This window comes from Cavia porcellus, unplaced genomic scaffold (assembly GCF_034190915.1).
Source record: "Cavia porcellus strain 051 isolate PalLab524CR breed Dunkin Hartley unplaced genomic scaffold, mCavPor4.1 scaffold_10, whole genome shotgun sequence".
Lineage (NCBI taxonomy): Eukaryota > Metazoa > Chordata > Mammalia > Rodentia > Caviidae > Cavia > Cavia porcellus.
Window position 1 is genome coordinate 1,579,173 of NW_026947493.1, and position 18,043 is coordinate 1,597,215.

An 18,043-nucleotide genomic window follows, 5' to 3' on the forward strand; every position below is an offset into this window, starting at 1 on the left:
GTCCTGAAGAACTGGCACAGGCTAGGATGTGAGTTCTGCTGAGTCACTGCCAGGCCTGTCATCTGTGACTTCTGCTTCCTGATTATCAATTCTGTCCTGGAAAAGAAAGTAAAGGTTTTGGCCAGTCTGAATCAGTTGTGGCTGGTGTGATCTGGTTCTGGCTGCTCTGAGCCAGTTCTATCTGGTTCCAGTCAGTCTGAGCCAGTTTCAGCTGGTGGGCTTTTCAGGGCATACTGAGCCTGTCCTGGCTGGTCTGAGTTGGCTTTGGCCAGTCTGAGCCCATTTGGGGTGGTCTGAGTGGTTTCAATACAGTCTGCTCTGAGTTCAAGTCACATGTACTTTAACAGTGCAGATTTCACAACCCCTAGATGACTGAGTCCTGCTCTGAGTGACCAGTTTGTGCCCACTGAGGTGGGAACGGGCACAGATGCCACCATACCAGGGCACACTGGTAATGCCTGGCTTTGAACCCAGTTTTGCTACTTCTATAATTACACTTATGTGTGGTAGTATATACTCATCATCCCAGTATTTGGGAGGCTGAGGCAAGAAGATTGCAAAGTTCAGCCCACCTTAGGCAACTTAAGAGACCTTGTCTCAACATAAAAATAGAAAACTCCAGTGAGTCCCTGTAGCTGAGTGTGAAGGCCCCAGTTTCCAAGATACCTGCAGAAAGTATACGTCTGCACTTGCCTGAACCATGCATCCTGGAAGTGTTTGTGTATCAAACTTGGTCCTTGACTCTGGGCACTCTTTTTTCCTATCAAAGTATCATTTTGAGAAAATGGATGGGGGGGGGTGTGGCTCAGTACTAGGGATTGAACTAAGGACCTTTAAACTCAACTGTATCTAACCCTTTCCAGTGTGTTTTTTTAAAAAAAACTTTGAGACATAGTTTTACTAAATTGCTGAGTTGCCCAGGTGGGGCTTGCGCATGTGATCTTTCTGACTCAGCTTCCCAGAGTGTTGGGACTATTGGCGGGCACCCAGTGCAGTGTGCAGGAGCAGATATTTGACTGACAAGAATTCAGGATATCTCCAGGGGAGCCACTGGGGTATTTGGTTTAATACTAAAGCTATCACAGAATTAGGTTTCCCAGCCAAACAAATTCTAAATCTGCATGTGCGTGTGCATGTGTGTGTATGTGTGTTGTATAAAGGATAGGAAAGGAAGAAGAATACAAATTGGAATACTCTCACTATCAGTCTCACCAAAACTTATTTTAGCAGCCTCTTTGTTGAATTGTCAGTGGTGTATTAAGTTAAATAGCCTACTGACCGCTAATCTCCCCCATCAGATGTCTTTTGATGGTGTTCAAAAGAAAACCAAGGGTCTCTTCTTAGTCTTTTAGCTAATGTCAGATAGAAAAGAAAACCAAAGGACTTGCCCAGGTGGTTCTGCTTTATAGACACTCCTGATAACCCTACAGAAATGGAGAGTGGCCTGAAGTCAAAAGGGCAAGACAGTGACCTGAAAAACAGCACGCTGTCGGCATGGAAAGAGGCCATATGGCCTATCTAGGACAGATGCCTCGTGTAGCAGAAGAGGGAAGGGTCCTGTAAGGCACACACAAACCTGCGCGAGCTCTCAGGCTGCCCTGACCCTGGGCAAGCGCTCTTTCCCAGGAGTAGAATGCAGCGTGCCACAGAAGGTGCCAGGGCCCTGAATCAGCTGGTGGCACAGAGATGGGGAGGAGGGAGGGGTTCCAAATGTGAAGGTGAGTTTAGAAGACTATCTGCTGTGGCAGGATACATTTTACTATTGCAGTCAGTTTTTAGGCTAAAAAATTAGCTTTTATTTTTTGAAAGTTTATCATGTGGTAAGTGTCCTACATTTATTATTTCACAACTATGTCTAGAATAAATATTTTCATCCTTATTTTATATCACACCACCAGGAAGTAGCAAAACTGGGTTTAAAGGCAGTGGGATCTGTGCCTGTTCCCACCTCAGTGGGCACACATTGGTCCCTCTGGACGGGACTCAGTCATCTTAGGTGATGTGAAATCTATACTGTTAAATTTATGAAGAACTGCTAAGAGCGGACATCTGTGGTTGGCTGTTAACAGGACTTCCCTTCAGGAGCTGCCTTCTCCACATTCTGCAGCATGCAAGCCTCACTGAACAGAATTCCACCTCATCTCCAAAGCGAGTCCCTGCCTACCAGTGCCAGGCCTCGACCAGTACAGTTGGTCCCGGTTAGATTCAGGACCCACAGAGGCCGGTAACATGTCAGCAGGAATTACTGGGACCTTCTGGAAGAAGCTTTTTGCTCTTTTGAGAATGCTACCGGGTGAGATGTTCTCTCTTCCTGTTGCATTGACAAGCTCCGGGGCTCTGGGCAGACATCTTGCACCCCCGAGGTAGCCAGTGTTAGAATGGAGCCCATGTTCTGCACAGACATAGGTGATTCCTTGGTGGTTCCACTAAGCCACCGGATTAAGCCTTCTGAAGCCAGAACAGTCTTTGAACTTCCAGATCACTGAGATACCAGTTTGATTCTCGTCTCTTTTTGTCTTAGCTCTGGGTGTTCAGCCCAGGGACCTTCGCACTGAACAGCCTTTTTTCTTTTTCTTTGAGTCAGGATCTTGTTAGTCACTACGTTGCCCAGCCTGAGCTTGAACCCATAATCTTCCTGCTTCAGCCTCCCAGAGTGCTGAGACTAGAGGTCTGCACCCTTAGGCCTGGCTCCTCCTCCTTTGTAAACTCATTTTGAGTTGAGTTTTCTGTTACTTAAAGCTTAAACATTTTAAATGGATAAAAAACGGACAGGCCAAATGGTCTCCTTAGGGTTCATGAGAGAAGTTTTAAGCTAATGCTCTGATCACCTTTTGCACTGATTACTTTCCTTCTGCAGTCAGTAGTGAGGTTTTCATTCATTTCTTTCCATGAAGATCATCAGAAATAGTCCCTCTTTAGAGTGCAAAAATATGCTGAGAGGATGAAGAAAAAGAAAAAAATGAAAACGTCTCCAGCAAGTCGTAAACTACTTTCCACACCTACTTAAAGTTTAAGGACTGCTTTAATACTCCATGTCTAATTGTTAATTGAGAATTTAAAAATCAAAAATGCCAAGTTTGCCTTCGATGAGATGGAAAATTATGCTGCTGTAGAAGGTAACATAATGTAAAACAGCTAACATTACCAAGGCACACAAATGTTTTTGGTATGTAAAATTGCTTTGTAAAATATTTGCTCCATCTGCTGAAAGCGGCGAAGACAATTTTCCCTTGATAGCTAATGGCCCATTTCGGCTGGGTGGCAAGTGATGCGCCGTGGTGGCGGCTCTCATTAAACAGAATGGTGGAGATGCGGTATATAATTCCATACTTACGTAGCATTATCGACTCGCTGCTTCTTGAGGAGTCCGTCCCTCATTAGCCAGGCCTTCACCTTGCACCAACACGCAGGCCTCGCCGTTGATTTGACTCCAGAAGTGTTCTGTCCAACTGAGGCACATATGTTGTACTTCCATGCCAAAGCTCAGCACAGCTGCTTTGCCCAACCACAAGCTCTGGAAAGGTTCATTCCCTTTCAACTTCCCAGCACTTACACTGCTGTTTCTTTTTTCCTCTCACCCCAGGAGGCCAGGGTTTTCTTTCTAGGCTTACCCTGTCGTGCTGCATGCTGGGGTTTCAATAGATAAAGATTAAGGGCGTCTTGAAATTCTTAATTGAACTTTGCACACACACATAGTGGCAGGAAAAATTCCCCCCCAGGACAAAACTGCCATTATAAAATCCTGACAAACAGTCCTTGGTTCATGGTGTATCTGTGATCTCTTTTTTTTTAAAGGAGTTGTTTACACTACACATAAAGTACTTCAGCATCTGCTAAAGAACAATTAGAAATAAATACAGTAATCCAGAGTGGTTTAAAAAGAGAATAATATGCTTATGCTTGGGAAACGGTATTAAAAAGTAGTTACAGAAGCAAATGGCTGGTGTTTTATAAATATTTTTAACACTGGAAAATGGTTGTCAAGAAATGTATATTGAAATATATATGACATCAAATAAATATATATGACTGGTTTAAAGATTATGCTATATTTTAAAATATATGCAGTTTTTACATCAACCCTGAACTGAAGTAACCCTAATAATTATTGGTAATAGGTTTCTTCCTTTCCAGTTAGAGAAGTACTTCTGGTTGGAAAAACGGCATATGCCAATGAAAGTTCTTTAATTGAAAATTAAAAACAAAAGAAAATGCATATGCCCTTTGGTCTTGATTTTTCATTCAAGTAGTGAAGGAGAAGAGCGAGCTTATGGAATGAAATGAGAGACTATCAGGAGCTTTTATATTTTGATTTTATACAAAAGGAATGGGTGAGAAGCTACATTTCTTAATCCCAGTGAGGAGCTGGACCTTCCTCGTATTTGTGCACACAGACGCGTGTACTCCAGGCAGACGCAGCCCCAGTATTGATTGTGTTCTTTCTACCGACCATGCCAGGATAATGAATCGGTGAATTCCAAAACGGGGATTTTTTGCTGGATCTGGGATATTTGCTGGACCTGGCACCGTTACAGAAAGTCCGAGTCTTTTCAGCTCACCCAGGGGCAACGAGGACAGATGACTGGAAGCAAATGGTGCAGTCGCTGTTAGAAGAGAGTAAAACTCGTTCTGAATCTGTTCCAAATCCTCACGCCTGCTCTGCGGGTTTTCAGCAGAGCGAACGTTTCCAAAAGAACTCCAACGGGGACTTCCTGGATGTGAACACACTAACCAATTCTCGTTCCTCTCACCTTTTGCTTTATTCCTTCCTTCCACGCTGTTAGTGCAAAAAACTGGCAGTTAAATTCAATTGATTCAAAATATTCTGGATCCATATGGCCGCTAACCCTGGAGCTGGAGCGGCACTAGCGCCTCGCTGCTGTTCCCAAGCATTTGCCTTTCCTCCAGTCCCCAGATGGTGGGAGTAACATTTAAACCTCCTTTTCTCTGCCTTGTACAATAGACCTTGGCACCATTTCAACTGTTTACTCCGGTAATTAACAGCTCTGATACCACAACAATTACAACTCCTCCACTCTCACTACAATAATGCTATGAATTAGTGAGAGCTAATGGCTGGAAGGTAGAGTGTTTCCAGACTGTGAGATCTGTGCATTTTTAGAATAAAATAAAAGGTACAAACAGCACGCTTGCAGTACACAATGATTACCTAGTAATTAGTTTACACAAAGCTTCCTATTTAATGGCAAAACGCTGTAATTAACGTGTGACAGAAAATCAAAGGGTACTTTGTAAGCATATGAAAAATTAACACTGCAGGCCCATAGCTTTATGTACTGATTAGAAGCATATTAAATCAATAGGACACACAAACCAACAGCTTGTATAGCTGATTATTATAGGTCCTCAGAAGGGGTACCCTGGCTTTCAGTTAACTCGGGGAAGCAATTTTCCTTCTCCTGTCATCTTCCTCAGGCACAGAAAAGCACCTCAAACTCAACCCTGGCAGCTTCATGAAAATAACCATTGAACTGGAAGAAAACATTCTAAGTCACTGTCAGAGATAAGGAAAAATATGTAAATGATTAAGACTTTCCAGTGATTGTGGTGACGTGCTGCTACACTAATTAGAAAATACACCAACTGGAACCAGAAAATGAAGCAAACAGACTCACTCTTTTGGTCAGAATATTTTCTACTTTATCGGGCTTCTTTATTCCACACATAGAAAGTTCAAATACCAAGTAGCATTTTCTGTTTTCACATGTTACGAAACCAGGCTGTTATCAAGGAAAATCACAGCACAGGAACCACTGAATCCAAATTTTGAGTCATCAACAGCCACGTGTACCTAATGACAGCTGATGCACCCGCAGCCCTCTGTATGCCTATGAACTCCTGAATGACTCTCTCAACCACCAAAGGAAGATCCAAAGATATGCACTCAATCGACATTGCTTAGAATACAATTTTATAATAATACTAATAATAAAAGGTTGCATTTCTTGCACTCTTATGTGCTTAAGTGCATTGCTTAGCCAATTCACAGGATCATCTCTAATTCTCATCAGCTCCCCAAGAGACAGAGACCAATGTTACTCCTATTTACAGATGAGGAAACAAAGACTGAGAGGGCCAAGTGATTTCTCAATGGCTTTCCCGCTAGTATACTTGAGAGTATAACCTAGTGCCTGGGCTATGGAATTTTATCAAGCCAACTGCTACAGCCTGTGTGTTCCCTGAACGGATGAATGTTTAACCATCAGCCTATCCCAACCCTTATTCTGCTTTACAGGGATTCCACCATATCAACTTGGAACTAGAAGCTAAAAATACAAAAATAAAATGCAACAAAAACCAAACACTTGATGCTTAGGGTTTTCAATACTCCTCATGTTTTTGGGGCTACATCTGATTGTGAAGGTAGATTACTTTAACCCTTTCAAGAATCAAATGATCACAGCAGTATATTATATTGAGTAAGGCCCTGAGAAATCTCTTATCCCCTAAATGAGCAAAAGGTGATATGGAAAATTCTTTTGTCATCTATAGAAGGTATAGTGACAAAATCTGGGTTGCAAGAACTGAATCCTGGGGACTTCCCCACTGCAGCAGAAGTCCTTCGGTGAAGACAGCCATCCTTGCCTTCCTGGTTGCTTGCCTTTGGGACACACAAGAGCAGTGAGGGCCTTTCCTTCAGACATCTGCCACCATGGTAGGACATGAGGCAGGTCACAAAGGCAAGGATCTGATCCTTCTAAACAAATTCACCTAACTGTGGCAAAAGTGCTAGACTAGAAGGATTTAGTTAAAGCTAGGCATAATCACTGATTAGCTATGTGAATTGGCCAAGTCACTTAACTTCCTTAACATTAGTGTCTCCACCTGTAAAAGGTGGTACCTTCCTCACCAAATTGGTGCGAAAGCAGATAATATAAATCTCACAGTTTTCCTGAGACTGGACAAGACCATTCATGTAGTATGCTCAGTACTTGTACCTGGTAGGCTTTCTACAATTATTATTAAATACAAGAAAATGTTCAGAATTTACTAGTGTATTGATAGCTGTAAAATGATTAATCTCAGTCATGGATGCTGGCACAAGCCTGTAATCCCAGCATTGTGGGAGGCTGAAGCAGGATAATCACAAGTGTGACCCCAGCCTGGGAAACTAAACTTAGCAATTTAGCAAGATCCTATCTCAAAATCAAAAAAGGATGGGGATATAGCTCAGCATGAAGGCTCTGGGGTGAATTCCAGTACCTGGGGAAAAAAACCAAGTTAATTACATGCTTTACAGAAAGCCCAAGAAGTCAAGATTTTAAGATACAGAAACAAATATAGATCAAAGAAATAATTATTTATATGTAGTTAAAAGAATATGAAAAATGATATCCTAGATCTTTTAAACCTAGAAACCCAGATTCTTCTTAACATCAGGATGTTATGTTTTTATATAAATATAAAAAATAAGGATATTCCTTGTAAATAATCAAGTAATAGCAACTATATGATGCATTTTTACATCTAAAATAAAATCAGTTTATAATATTTAGTGCTAGTAAGGTTATAGTAAAGCCAGTGTGCATATTCTCTAGTTGCTTTGGAAACTGGTTCCTAGAAATATAGTATATGCAACAAGAGCTATAAAGCATTCTACTTGGGGATCTTTCTCCTAATAAACCAAAACTAAAAACAAATCTTTTCTGCCTCCACCTCTCAATGGAAATAACCTAAATTTCTGAGTAAGTAAATGGTTTACTATACTAGAATCAATCAATGTGTGGAAATATTATACAGCCATTAATTGTGATGACCATGCACAAACATGGAGAATGGTTAAAATAGGATATTTAATTAGATACATACTATGTTGTAGTTATGAGAAGTAGGCATTGCACATTTAGAAATCAGTATGCCAAAATGAGGACTGAGGAAAGTCATTATACACATATTTCGTTGAATGTTTAACTTTGTTGTATTATCTTTTAACTTTTTAAAAATTATGTGCTTAGGAGACTGTTGGGCTCACTTAATAAATGCCTACTAAATTCCACACAGGTCACCCAGCTCAAGCATCTGCCAGTGGCTCATGTGGCCCAGTTACAAGGCCATTCTGAGTCGAGGGAGGTCTTCAAAACAGAGAGGGAGGTTCAGAGGCATAGGATGACTGATAATTCTCTTGCGTTAACAGTGCATTTTGCTTGTCTTCTACAAAGAGACAAAACAACAACTGTAGTTTATTCTGCCTTCTCTAGGCTTAGGTGCTCACATTAGCTGCCCCCTCTTTGGTGAGCTGCGTGCTGATAAATGTCTAACAAAATGAAGCAAAGTATTGTGTAAGTAAAGGTAAAGCTGCTCTTCAAAAGGTAATATTTAATAATAGCATTTAAGGACACAATTTTCCTTTCTCCTGTTAAGTGGCAAAATAGTGACCTCCACCATGACCTTCACATCCCAGACTCTTCCGATAACCGAGGCCATCAGGGAAACCTGAACATGAGTAGGTTAGCTGTTTGCACAGAGGAGCTGCTACACAAAGAGCTTCTGCAGAGAAGCATCCCCGGGCAACTCACTGCCACAGAGCCACTGTCCTGGCAATCAAGAGAGGGACACTTTACCCTTCAAAAGAAAAGAGGGGAAGAAAGCTACAGGAAGGCGTGACTCATAGTACAGTGCTGTGCCTGTCTTGGGTGACTGCCGAGGGAGGCTTCTCCCCGCAATGTGCCTTCCTATGCTCAGGCCTTTAAATGAAATCAGGTGCCTCCAAGTGGGAGGGAGGGCATTTGGAGTGGGGGAAAGTGTATGGCTTCACCAAACCTTAACAAGCTGGGAGCACGTAAGTGAATGAGCTCACAGGGACCTGTTCCAGGTGGTGGGGAGTAAGTTTTGTTAGCTGACAGGAAGAAAACAGTAGGTGTGGTACAGGCCACCAAAAAAAAAGGAAGCCCTTTGTACTTCCATTGTGGCCATCATTCTGATTTTCCAAAATTGCCTACATATTTATACTGATTTTCTAAATGTGACTCTGGCTCTTCAGCATTTGTTGACTCCATGACTTTGTTTCAAGTATCAACTGTAACCGGCTAAATAACTCTGACTTAAAGTAGGGAGAGAAAGACAGAAAGAGACAGAGAGACAGAGACAGAGACAGAGAAAACTTTATATTATATACCTGAGTCTATACTGAATCCTGTCTCCCTCTAAAACTAGTGTTTCATAAGATGCAAGGGAATCTGTAAACAGCTCCAACTCCCATAAACAGCTCTCTTTTTAATCTGTTGCCTACAACACAGCAATGAGAAAAATCATGGTATCATGTCGTAAACTACTATGCAAATGATGCTATTTGTAAGTATTAACATAATTTAGTGCTTACAGTCATATTCTCATTTCTAATAATTCTCCCAGAATGAAGTCTTTTTCTGGACTCTTAGCCTCCAGGATAGTCTTTCATCAAGAAGCTGAAATTTTTAATAACCTGCCAGCATATGTTTTGTATGTGCCAGGCTAGGCTTGATGATACAACATCTTCATTATCAAAAGAAACAGGTCTACAAACTGTAATAGGACATTAAAACATGTCTGTGCTCATAAAGTAATGCTTTGATGTCTAAATGTGCACCATTACAATGGTCTTCTGGAACAAAGGAGAATATTAATCCTAAATTCTCAATAGCTGTGCTCAGTAGACAGTGCAGTTCACCTCTGCACCAAACATAATCTCACTTTGGAGGCAAGATGAATGTCAGTAATCTCCTACAAAAAGAAAAGGGAAAAACTGCTTTCCAGAACTGCTTTATTTTTATTTTTAATTTTGGTTTCTCACCACATTATGGCTAAGCATGTGCCTCAGACTGTAAAAACATGTCTGAATAATTCTTTCTTTCTTGTTAAAATGATTTAGATAGATGATTAATTATTTAAGAGTTTCACATTTAAGAACACTAACAATGCTAAATATATTTGATAATTTAAAACAGATTAGCTTAAAATAATTGAAATTAAATAATGTTCAGTAAAGCATCTACAGTAAGTGTTTTTTAGTATTTTTTAAACTTAAAGTCAAATATTTCAGATTTATCATAGCCTAGTGTGAGGAGAATGCTTTAAAAATTGTTATTTTGAAATACTGAGGCCAGCAAATACTTTACACACTAACATTTCAGATTTGAGATAAGGAAGTCATACTTTTTCATAGTTGAATCTTAACAGCTTCACTTAAAAAACAAAATTCCATTTAGTATGAAATAAAATCAACTTCAAAGAGAAAGAACATATGAGAAACCTCTCTGGGTCTTGAAATTAAATACATTTTCCTTATTTTTTCTCCCTAGAAGAGTAATTCACTTTGGTATCCTTTAAATAATATGTAAAAAGCTGGCCTTGACAGGTACTGCATTTAGTCTGCTCACAATTGGAGGAGGAAAAATAGCCTAGAATAGATCATGGGGAGAACTCTCACATTTGTCAAAGGGAACTCTCTCCCCTGACTGTTTGCTGGATTTATTCATCATTTCACTTTCCCAAGAATAATGCGGCTCCTCTCCTGGGCCCCTCCCCTCTGATCTCTTGTGTCTTGATTCACACACCTCTGCAGTGGGGTGCTCAAAGCAGATGCAGGTCACTTCGCACGGCCCACCCCTATGTGTGCTGGGAGAGAGAGAACTAGCCAGGGGAATTTGCATCCTAATCATTTATATTTCAACCAGTAGTTCAGCTAAAATCGAGTTATGGGATTCAGAGAAGCCAGGGAAATCTAGATCCCTGGATACAAAAATGGGACACTATGTTATAGATATTTAGGTGTATAAAATTAATTATTAAGCAAATTTGGAGCATAGTAAGAGGTCATACAATTCACCTCACAGACACAACATGGACACACGTCTTAAGATCTCTTACCTACCGGTCAGCTTTTGCTGAGCAATTTTCCTCTGGATGTGAAATGTTTGCTCCTCATCTCTCAGGGAACAACAGTTATATAAATTTCCTTGGATTGTCTTAAATAACATGTGATACTGACAGACTGCTATTATGTGTTAGACTTTCCTGGTGACAACCATTTGCTAATAGAATTTCTATCTCATAATAAAATACAGTCAGCTTAACACTACTTGTTAGAAGCATGTCATCAAGACTGGCTTAAGGCATATGATGAGATTTGTAATGCTATCTGAATACGATTTTTAAAAAATAGCTTCCTAATTATCATAATTGATTTGAGGATGTGAGTGAAGACTTGTAGAGGACAAAGAAGGGACATTTACAATAAGTGAATGAGTCCCATTCATTTTGTGTATAAGGTCTGAGGCCCAAGAAAGCCAATGCAGGTGGTGACAGGGCTGAGCTGTCTTCCAGCTGGGCCTTCTGCCTCCTCTCCTAACTATTCATAGCCACTGTGGTATAAGTCACCACTAAACACTCACATGTGCCCACTTCTTTCTCCAGTCTTCGCAGCTGTATCTGTTGTTCTCCTTGAGTGCCCACTTGTAGCACTGCAGGTGTGAAGGAATGTCACAAAATGCAGTCCCGTTTCCTCCAAACTCCAAGTTCATTTTAAAGAGCCAGCGCTGGATTTGCAGGTGGTCGGTCACCACCTGGCTCAGCTGTTCTATCATCTGTGGGGGCAGACAAGCAGCGTTTACTACAGAGCGCTTCCTCCCAACCACGGTGTCTCAGTCTTTCTTCACCTCACACACCTTCTTTTTTTGGTTGCTTTCTGCTTATTTAGGCAGGCTGAAGAAGTTTTAAGTGATGCATATATGATGTGATGAAACCAGTAATTCACCAGACCAAAGGCATGTTTAAAAACACAATCTTATTTATGAGAAATTCAGGTATCATTTTGCTAGCTTTTGAAGGTGAACAAATCTTTAAGAATCTGTCATTGAATCTTGGCATTGTTTCTTTCTTTCTCAGAGAGTTATTGATTCCTCAAATGGTTTTTTATAGTTTCAAGACAATAAAGAGTTATAGTCTTGAAAACTTGGACTGTGTCGAGCTTTGTTGAGCTTTTAAATGTTATTATCTATGAAACACTTAATTTTCCTTTCATTAATACACATGAAATACCTTTGTGTGACTGGTCAGTTGGCCAATTTACTACATGCGTGCTATAAAAAAATGTGTTACCAGGCAAGGCAGATAAAGGAGATAAAACACTCATGAAAGCAACTTTCCTGGAATAGACATCCTCCTTACACTTTATTTGAAGTATTCCCTCAAGGATACTTCACAATGGATACAAATATAGGGAAGTTTAAGGGATAGAATCGAATTCTAAGCCTTAACACTGAAATGGTGATGATAACAGCAATACTATCTAGTATTACTGAACTCTTGTTCAGAGTCAGGCCCTCAGCTCATACAGGTTCTCATTTAATAGAGTAGCCTATGAGGTAGGCACCATTGTTCCATTTAATATGTATATTCAGGCAAGCTAACTTCAATAACTGCCCAAGACCACTCAGCACTGAGTGATGGAATGGGATTCCTCCCAGGTTGTTTCCAGGTTGCTCTGACCCTAACTCCTCTCCACAGTGCTGCCTGTCTCAGCCTGCAAAGAACTAGAGGAGATAGTAAAGAGGGTTAGAAGCCAGAGAGGAAAAGAGAAACAGCTTGCCTTATAGTCAGTAAGCCATTTGGGGTGCATCTGACTCCAACAAAAGTCTACAGTGAGATTACTAATGAAGTGTCTGAGAAAACAACACATTAGATTACAGTTGGTTTTTTGGACTTCTCCTCAGACTTCCCAGTTTGTACTCCCTAGAAAGCAACAAAACATTCTTTTCTCCTTTGATGACTTCTCTTGGCCCACCAAATAGATGTTCGATTTTTTTAAAACTAAGAGTGTGAAAAGATTCAATATTTATAGTCCTGTAGAATTTGAAACTATAAAATTAAAAGAACGTTAAAGCTGTTCCTTTGAATTGTTATATCCAGCAAATGTTCCTGGATTATCACATGACATGGCAGTGTGGAAGAGACACCAAAAAGCCACGCTTGGGGTCCTCAAAACCTCATGTCACTTGGAGCATTCACTTAGGATGAAAATAAAATTGTACTAACTCCCTTATTATCAAGTGATATCTACATATAACTTGGGGAGTAAAGGACAAATCTACACATTACATGAACTCAGCCTAGGAAGGCTTTTTAATGTGTCTTCTTTCTCTAGCGTGTTGAGAAGATAGATACTGTGAGCATATCTTGATAGATGTATTGTGCTCACACTTAGCAGAAGTACAATGGTCTTTGGCATTTTAACTAATGTCAGGTAAAATTCTTTTGCCACCCTAAAGAAAGGGGTTCTGGCAGTGCCTTCTGTATTGTATATCTGGATATATTATATTTCTAGAGGTTGCAACTACTGACAGAATTATTATCTGTTTCTTCCAAATCCTATTATTTGTTGCTTCTAAGAATCCTATAAATGGGTGTCTGTTGATGGATCCCCTACAGTAATGAAACGATCGATAGTATTGTAAAGACTGCACCACTGGAAAGAATTATGTGCTATCTTTAAGTGAAAATTGAACAGTGCTTTAAAATAGCATTGCCATTTTTGATTATTTAACCAAAGCCGTCAATATTTCACAAGGAACACATGCCAGAAAGGGGACTTGCACAGTTTACTTTATGGGTCAAAACAAGAAGTACTCAACTGTGCTCATGCTAGAAAAAATAATAGTTAATCATAAACCGAATGGCTTTATGCTATTCCCAAACATTTATCATTTTCTATTTCAGCATATCTGTTCAAAATATGTAATATTTTTTAATTGTGATTCATTTTATACTGGTAAAGAGCAGAAGTAGAAAAATGACTACTGGGAAAATATAGCTAACACCCAGGAATCCTTATTAACCTAAGTTAAACTAATCATGGCTTTCTTTTACCATCTTCAAGTTTACGATGTGCATTGGTAAAAAGTCAGTGCTACTTATTCATCACCATCTGCAGATTCAAAATCCTGCTCCACTCAGATCCACTGGGTAAGGTAGGCATTTAGGGTTAGCATTCGGAAAGATCTCAGTGGAACAGTTTAGTTCTTGGTGACCTCAGATGTACATTCTCAAACAAGTAGAGTAGAACTCAGTTCCACTCAGCTTACTGTTATACAAGTTGTACATACCAGATGTTAGGTAGCATTCCTCTAATTTGATGTATCTGTGAGGAGGTTTTCAGCTCTACTTCTGAATACTAGCCCTAGACAGAGGTTTAACTCATTAAATGTGTCTACATCTTTAACCACAATTAACACATCAAGTTCAGAAATATTTCAGAGCAAAGACTGAGTTGTCATAGTGAAGATGAAACCAAGACTCAATATAAATTTCCACATAGATTTTAAAGTCTTAAAGGTTGTGTAATGGAACGTGCATGTGTGAAATCCTGTCATTTAAAAGTATATTCGCTTTTATTAACTCTTTCAGCAAAAAATTCGCCTAGGAAACAGAGTCAAGCATTGCCATCTTCAAATTTCAGTGGAGGTTAATGACACCGGTATGGTACACAGCTCAAGGGGAGCCTCTCCATTCTGTTGTACTAAAATTGCTTGTGCCTTTTCTAGGCTCTGCTTCCTTCATGAATTCCTGTATTTCCAAGAATGATCTAGCAAGACTGAAAACATGTGAGAGCAATTTAATAAGCTCATAATTATCTTCAAACTAGGCTCTGCAATCTATGATCTCCTGAAAGGCTTGATTTGGGGCCTCACTGGCTGCCATAGAGAAAAGAGGAGAAGGGGATTCCTTCATTATGCTCAATGTGTATGGTTCTTCAGTTTCTTGAGAAGTAGATGGGGGAGTAATTTGTGACTGGCTTAGAGTAGTGGTCAAGAGAGGTACTGAAACAGTTTAGGAAATGCTAACAGCCATTTGTCTTTTAATTTTCTGTATTATGGAAACAGATGGCAGTTAAATGAGTGAACACCTGCCAAGGCTAAGTCAAGGAGAAAACATTTCTAATGGCTAATGTATTTCTCCAAATATTTCAGGCCCTAACTATCTGCTGGAAGAATACAGAACCACAGACTTGGTCCAAGGCAAAACCAGTAGTAGTTTAATTCCAGGAGCTATTTCAGTTCCCCTTTCTGGATTCTTTCCCCTCCTTCCTTTTGAGCTCTTCCTGAGAAGCCAAAGTATTTTTAACAAAGCCAAGGGTGGTGGTAGCCCTTTGCAATTTGACCTGGCAGAGAAACTTACTCTCTGGAACTTTCCAAACCTGCTGCTTTTAGCCAAAATTGACTCTGATGTTTCTTAGGGTCCTACTTGCTGGCTGGTATGGTTAACTGATCTATGTTTAGGCATTAAATGTTGATGGCAGATGAGTCTAAATGATAAGTCATTTCAATATAATCTTCTATTTCTCAGTCCAAATTAGTAAATATTTTGGAGATTCCAGCAATTTTTGCAAGACCAGTGGAAAATTTCAAAACATGAAGGCTTCATTGGGCAGGGCTAGTTCTGTATCATCTTAAGTTGCTTGAGGTCGAAAGGATGTGAGATACTTGAGCAGAGCCTGGCATACCCACCCACGTACCTGTTGATAACTATAGATGTCATATATTCCAGGAGGGATTGGCACATTGGCACTGTTGAAGACCTGTTTACTTCCAGACTTGGCACTATAAAGATGAACCAGTTCAGGCTCTGAGCCCAGGATGGGTACATTTAACATATCAGCCACGGCTAAATCATCTCTGTGGAGGAACCCGCCCACGATGTAGGCCTCCGTGCCTTGGATGAGATTTTTTATTCTTTTGATTGCCTTGGGACTGTACATCAGGTGAGTGGCCAGGCACATATGATGAGTCTGGGGAAAGAGTACATGATTCTTGTTAAAAGGTGTGCCTTTTCTAGTCCATGCACCTAATTTATAATGTTGCACATAATAAATACATTATTAATAGCAGACTAGGTTATGACCTATCCTGTTGTTTAGCAATTTAAATTGATAAAAGCTGTTGGGGTGAGGTTCCATAATCGCTCACGTCTTTAGTGTGTTGGAAATAGGCTCTCTGGGAATAGAACTAATTACTACACATCTGTATTTATTTGATCCACGTGGAATTATCCTTCTGTCAGAAGGAAAAGAGGCTGGCAGCCTTTGGATAATAGTGATTCATCTCTGTAGCACTTCTGGCATGGTTTAACACTAAAGCGTCTGGAAAATCAATACCAAAAATGAAGAAAAAAGCCTCATAGTATTCTTCACCATACAGACTCATAATTTGCCAACTCTTGAAGTGCCTCAGTAGGAAAAAAGCACTTGACACCCTTTTTCCAGAATGCTACCACAGAATCAGTTTCAGAGAATACACACTTTTGTAATGATTGTCAGTGGTTCTAGCTAAAAATTCTGGCAAGGATTCAGAAAGAAACAAAATTTGAAAATCTCAGCAGGACTCACATTCTTTTTCCGATGACAAATGATTTTTATTTTATTTTGTTTAGTTAGGACCACCATAGCCATGCATGTGCTTATCTCATTCAGTGAAGAAAGCTACTCTCTTCATGTCTAATGAAGCAGAGGACAGAGCTAGATGGTCAGCACACACCAAAACTAACACAGCCACGATTGTGCTCTCAGGGAGTGGGGACACAGACATGAACAGTTAACACATAGCTGAAGCAGGGTTGATAAGGCCTTAGGAAGCTACACAGGGCCTCAGAGGTATGGAGGAGAGAGGCAGAGGCCATGCGCGGGTAAAGAGAGCTGAAAAGGCAAGTTATTTATTCTCCTTAAGCCCCACTTTTCTTGTCTGCACAAAGAATTCAGTGTGTGTATCTCAGGGATATTGTAAGGATTAAGTGGGATAATACGTGTGAAGCACTTAAAACACTGTCTGGGAGGCAATGAGTGCCTAATGAATGTTAGCTGATATTACCATCATGACAGAGGTCAGGACTGAGGTGTATTTTGAAGAGTGAGTTAAGATTGTATCAGGTGAAGGTGGTGTGGGAGAGCCGTTCCCTGAGGAGGGGTCCTTGCAGCTCTGACACAGCCCCTGCCCTCCACGATAACAGCTCTTCCACACTTACTCATTATTGGGTGCAGAGTTCTTTTTGGAAATGACAAAAAGTTCTGGAAATGGATAGTGATGATGATGATGGTCATACAATAGTGTAGATGTACTTAATGTTACTGAATTATATGTTTAAAATGGCCCAGATGGTAAATTTTATGTTGTCTATGCTTAGCACAATAGAAAAGGCAAAAAAATGGAATTTCTCTGAGATTTATATGATTTAACCTATTAAGCCCTTTCTCCAGATTAGGAGTTTTATTTTATGCAGTATGCCTTTTCTACCATAATTCAAACTCATTTTTAACATGTACTCTAAGGGTACATGTTAGAAAACTCAGCGCTTCATTGGTCAGTGGCGACTGCCTGCTTCTGGCGGGATGTTCCCATCTAGCTGGTCGTTGCTTTTCCTGCTTGTTTATGTCATGTTTTCCTTTGCCTACACATGACTCCAATGAGGAAATGTAAGGGGAAAAAGTGTCCAGGGGGAGTTACTGACTTGAGTTACCATGTCTAGGGTGGATTTTTCAGGGCATCTAGGAGAGTATTCTATCCTCTCCTGGTAAACCAACAAGGTCAAAGCCTTAGTCACAAGTTCTCATTCAGCTCATGGAACATGGTATCCATTAGCAGTCCTGTTTGGAGACAAGCACACTGAGCCTCAGTAGTTTGCCCAAAGTCACACAGCTAGTAAACAGCAGAGGCAGCACTCCAATCCACTTAGCCCGAGTGCCACGCCATTGTGCCACGATGCCCCCACTTTACAGAGCGAGCAGCAAAGGTTTTATGAGCTGTGGCGCGGGGATAGCAGATATACAATAGATAGCAATAGAAACTCATGCTAAAGTTCGGGTCATATTTTCAGCCAGGATAGATTTCTGTCTCCTCTAGGTGCTTTTTCTATGCTCTAGTATTTTCTAGTATCTGTATCTGTATTATAGTCATGTGTGGGCATGCCTTATTCTTCAGGCAACACACTTCCACAGCTCTGTGTTAAATGTATTTAATAAAGATTTTAATGTGAGTGAGTGATAGCAGGGACACTATAC

General features: G+C 40.3%; 1 protein-coding gene across 4 annotated transcripts in view; it reads right to left on the reverse strand.

The window, feature by feature from the left end:
* The window catches only part of Iqch (IQ motif containing H), a 216,733-nt gene that overhangs the window by 58,514 nt on the left and 140,176 nt on the right, over nucleotides 1–18,043 (reverse strand). For all 4 annotated transcript variants that reach the window (XM_063257797.1, XM_023561668.2, XM_063257798.1 and 1 more), the window contains 2 exons: nucleotides 15,509–15,781; nucleotides 11,391–11,582 (listed from right to left, as the gene is read on the reverse strand). In XM_063257797.1, coding sequence (XP_063113867.1) covers nucleotides 11,391–11,582; nucleotides 15,509–15,781 — 465 coding nt within the window. The remainder of the gene's footprint in view (nucleotides 1–11,390; nucleotides 11,583–15,508; nucleotides 15,782–18,043) is intronic.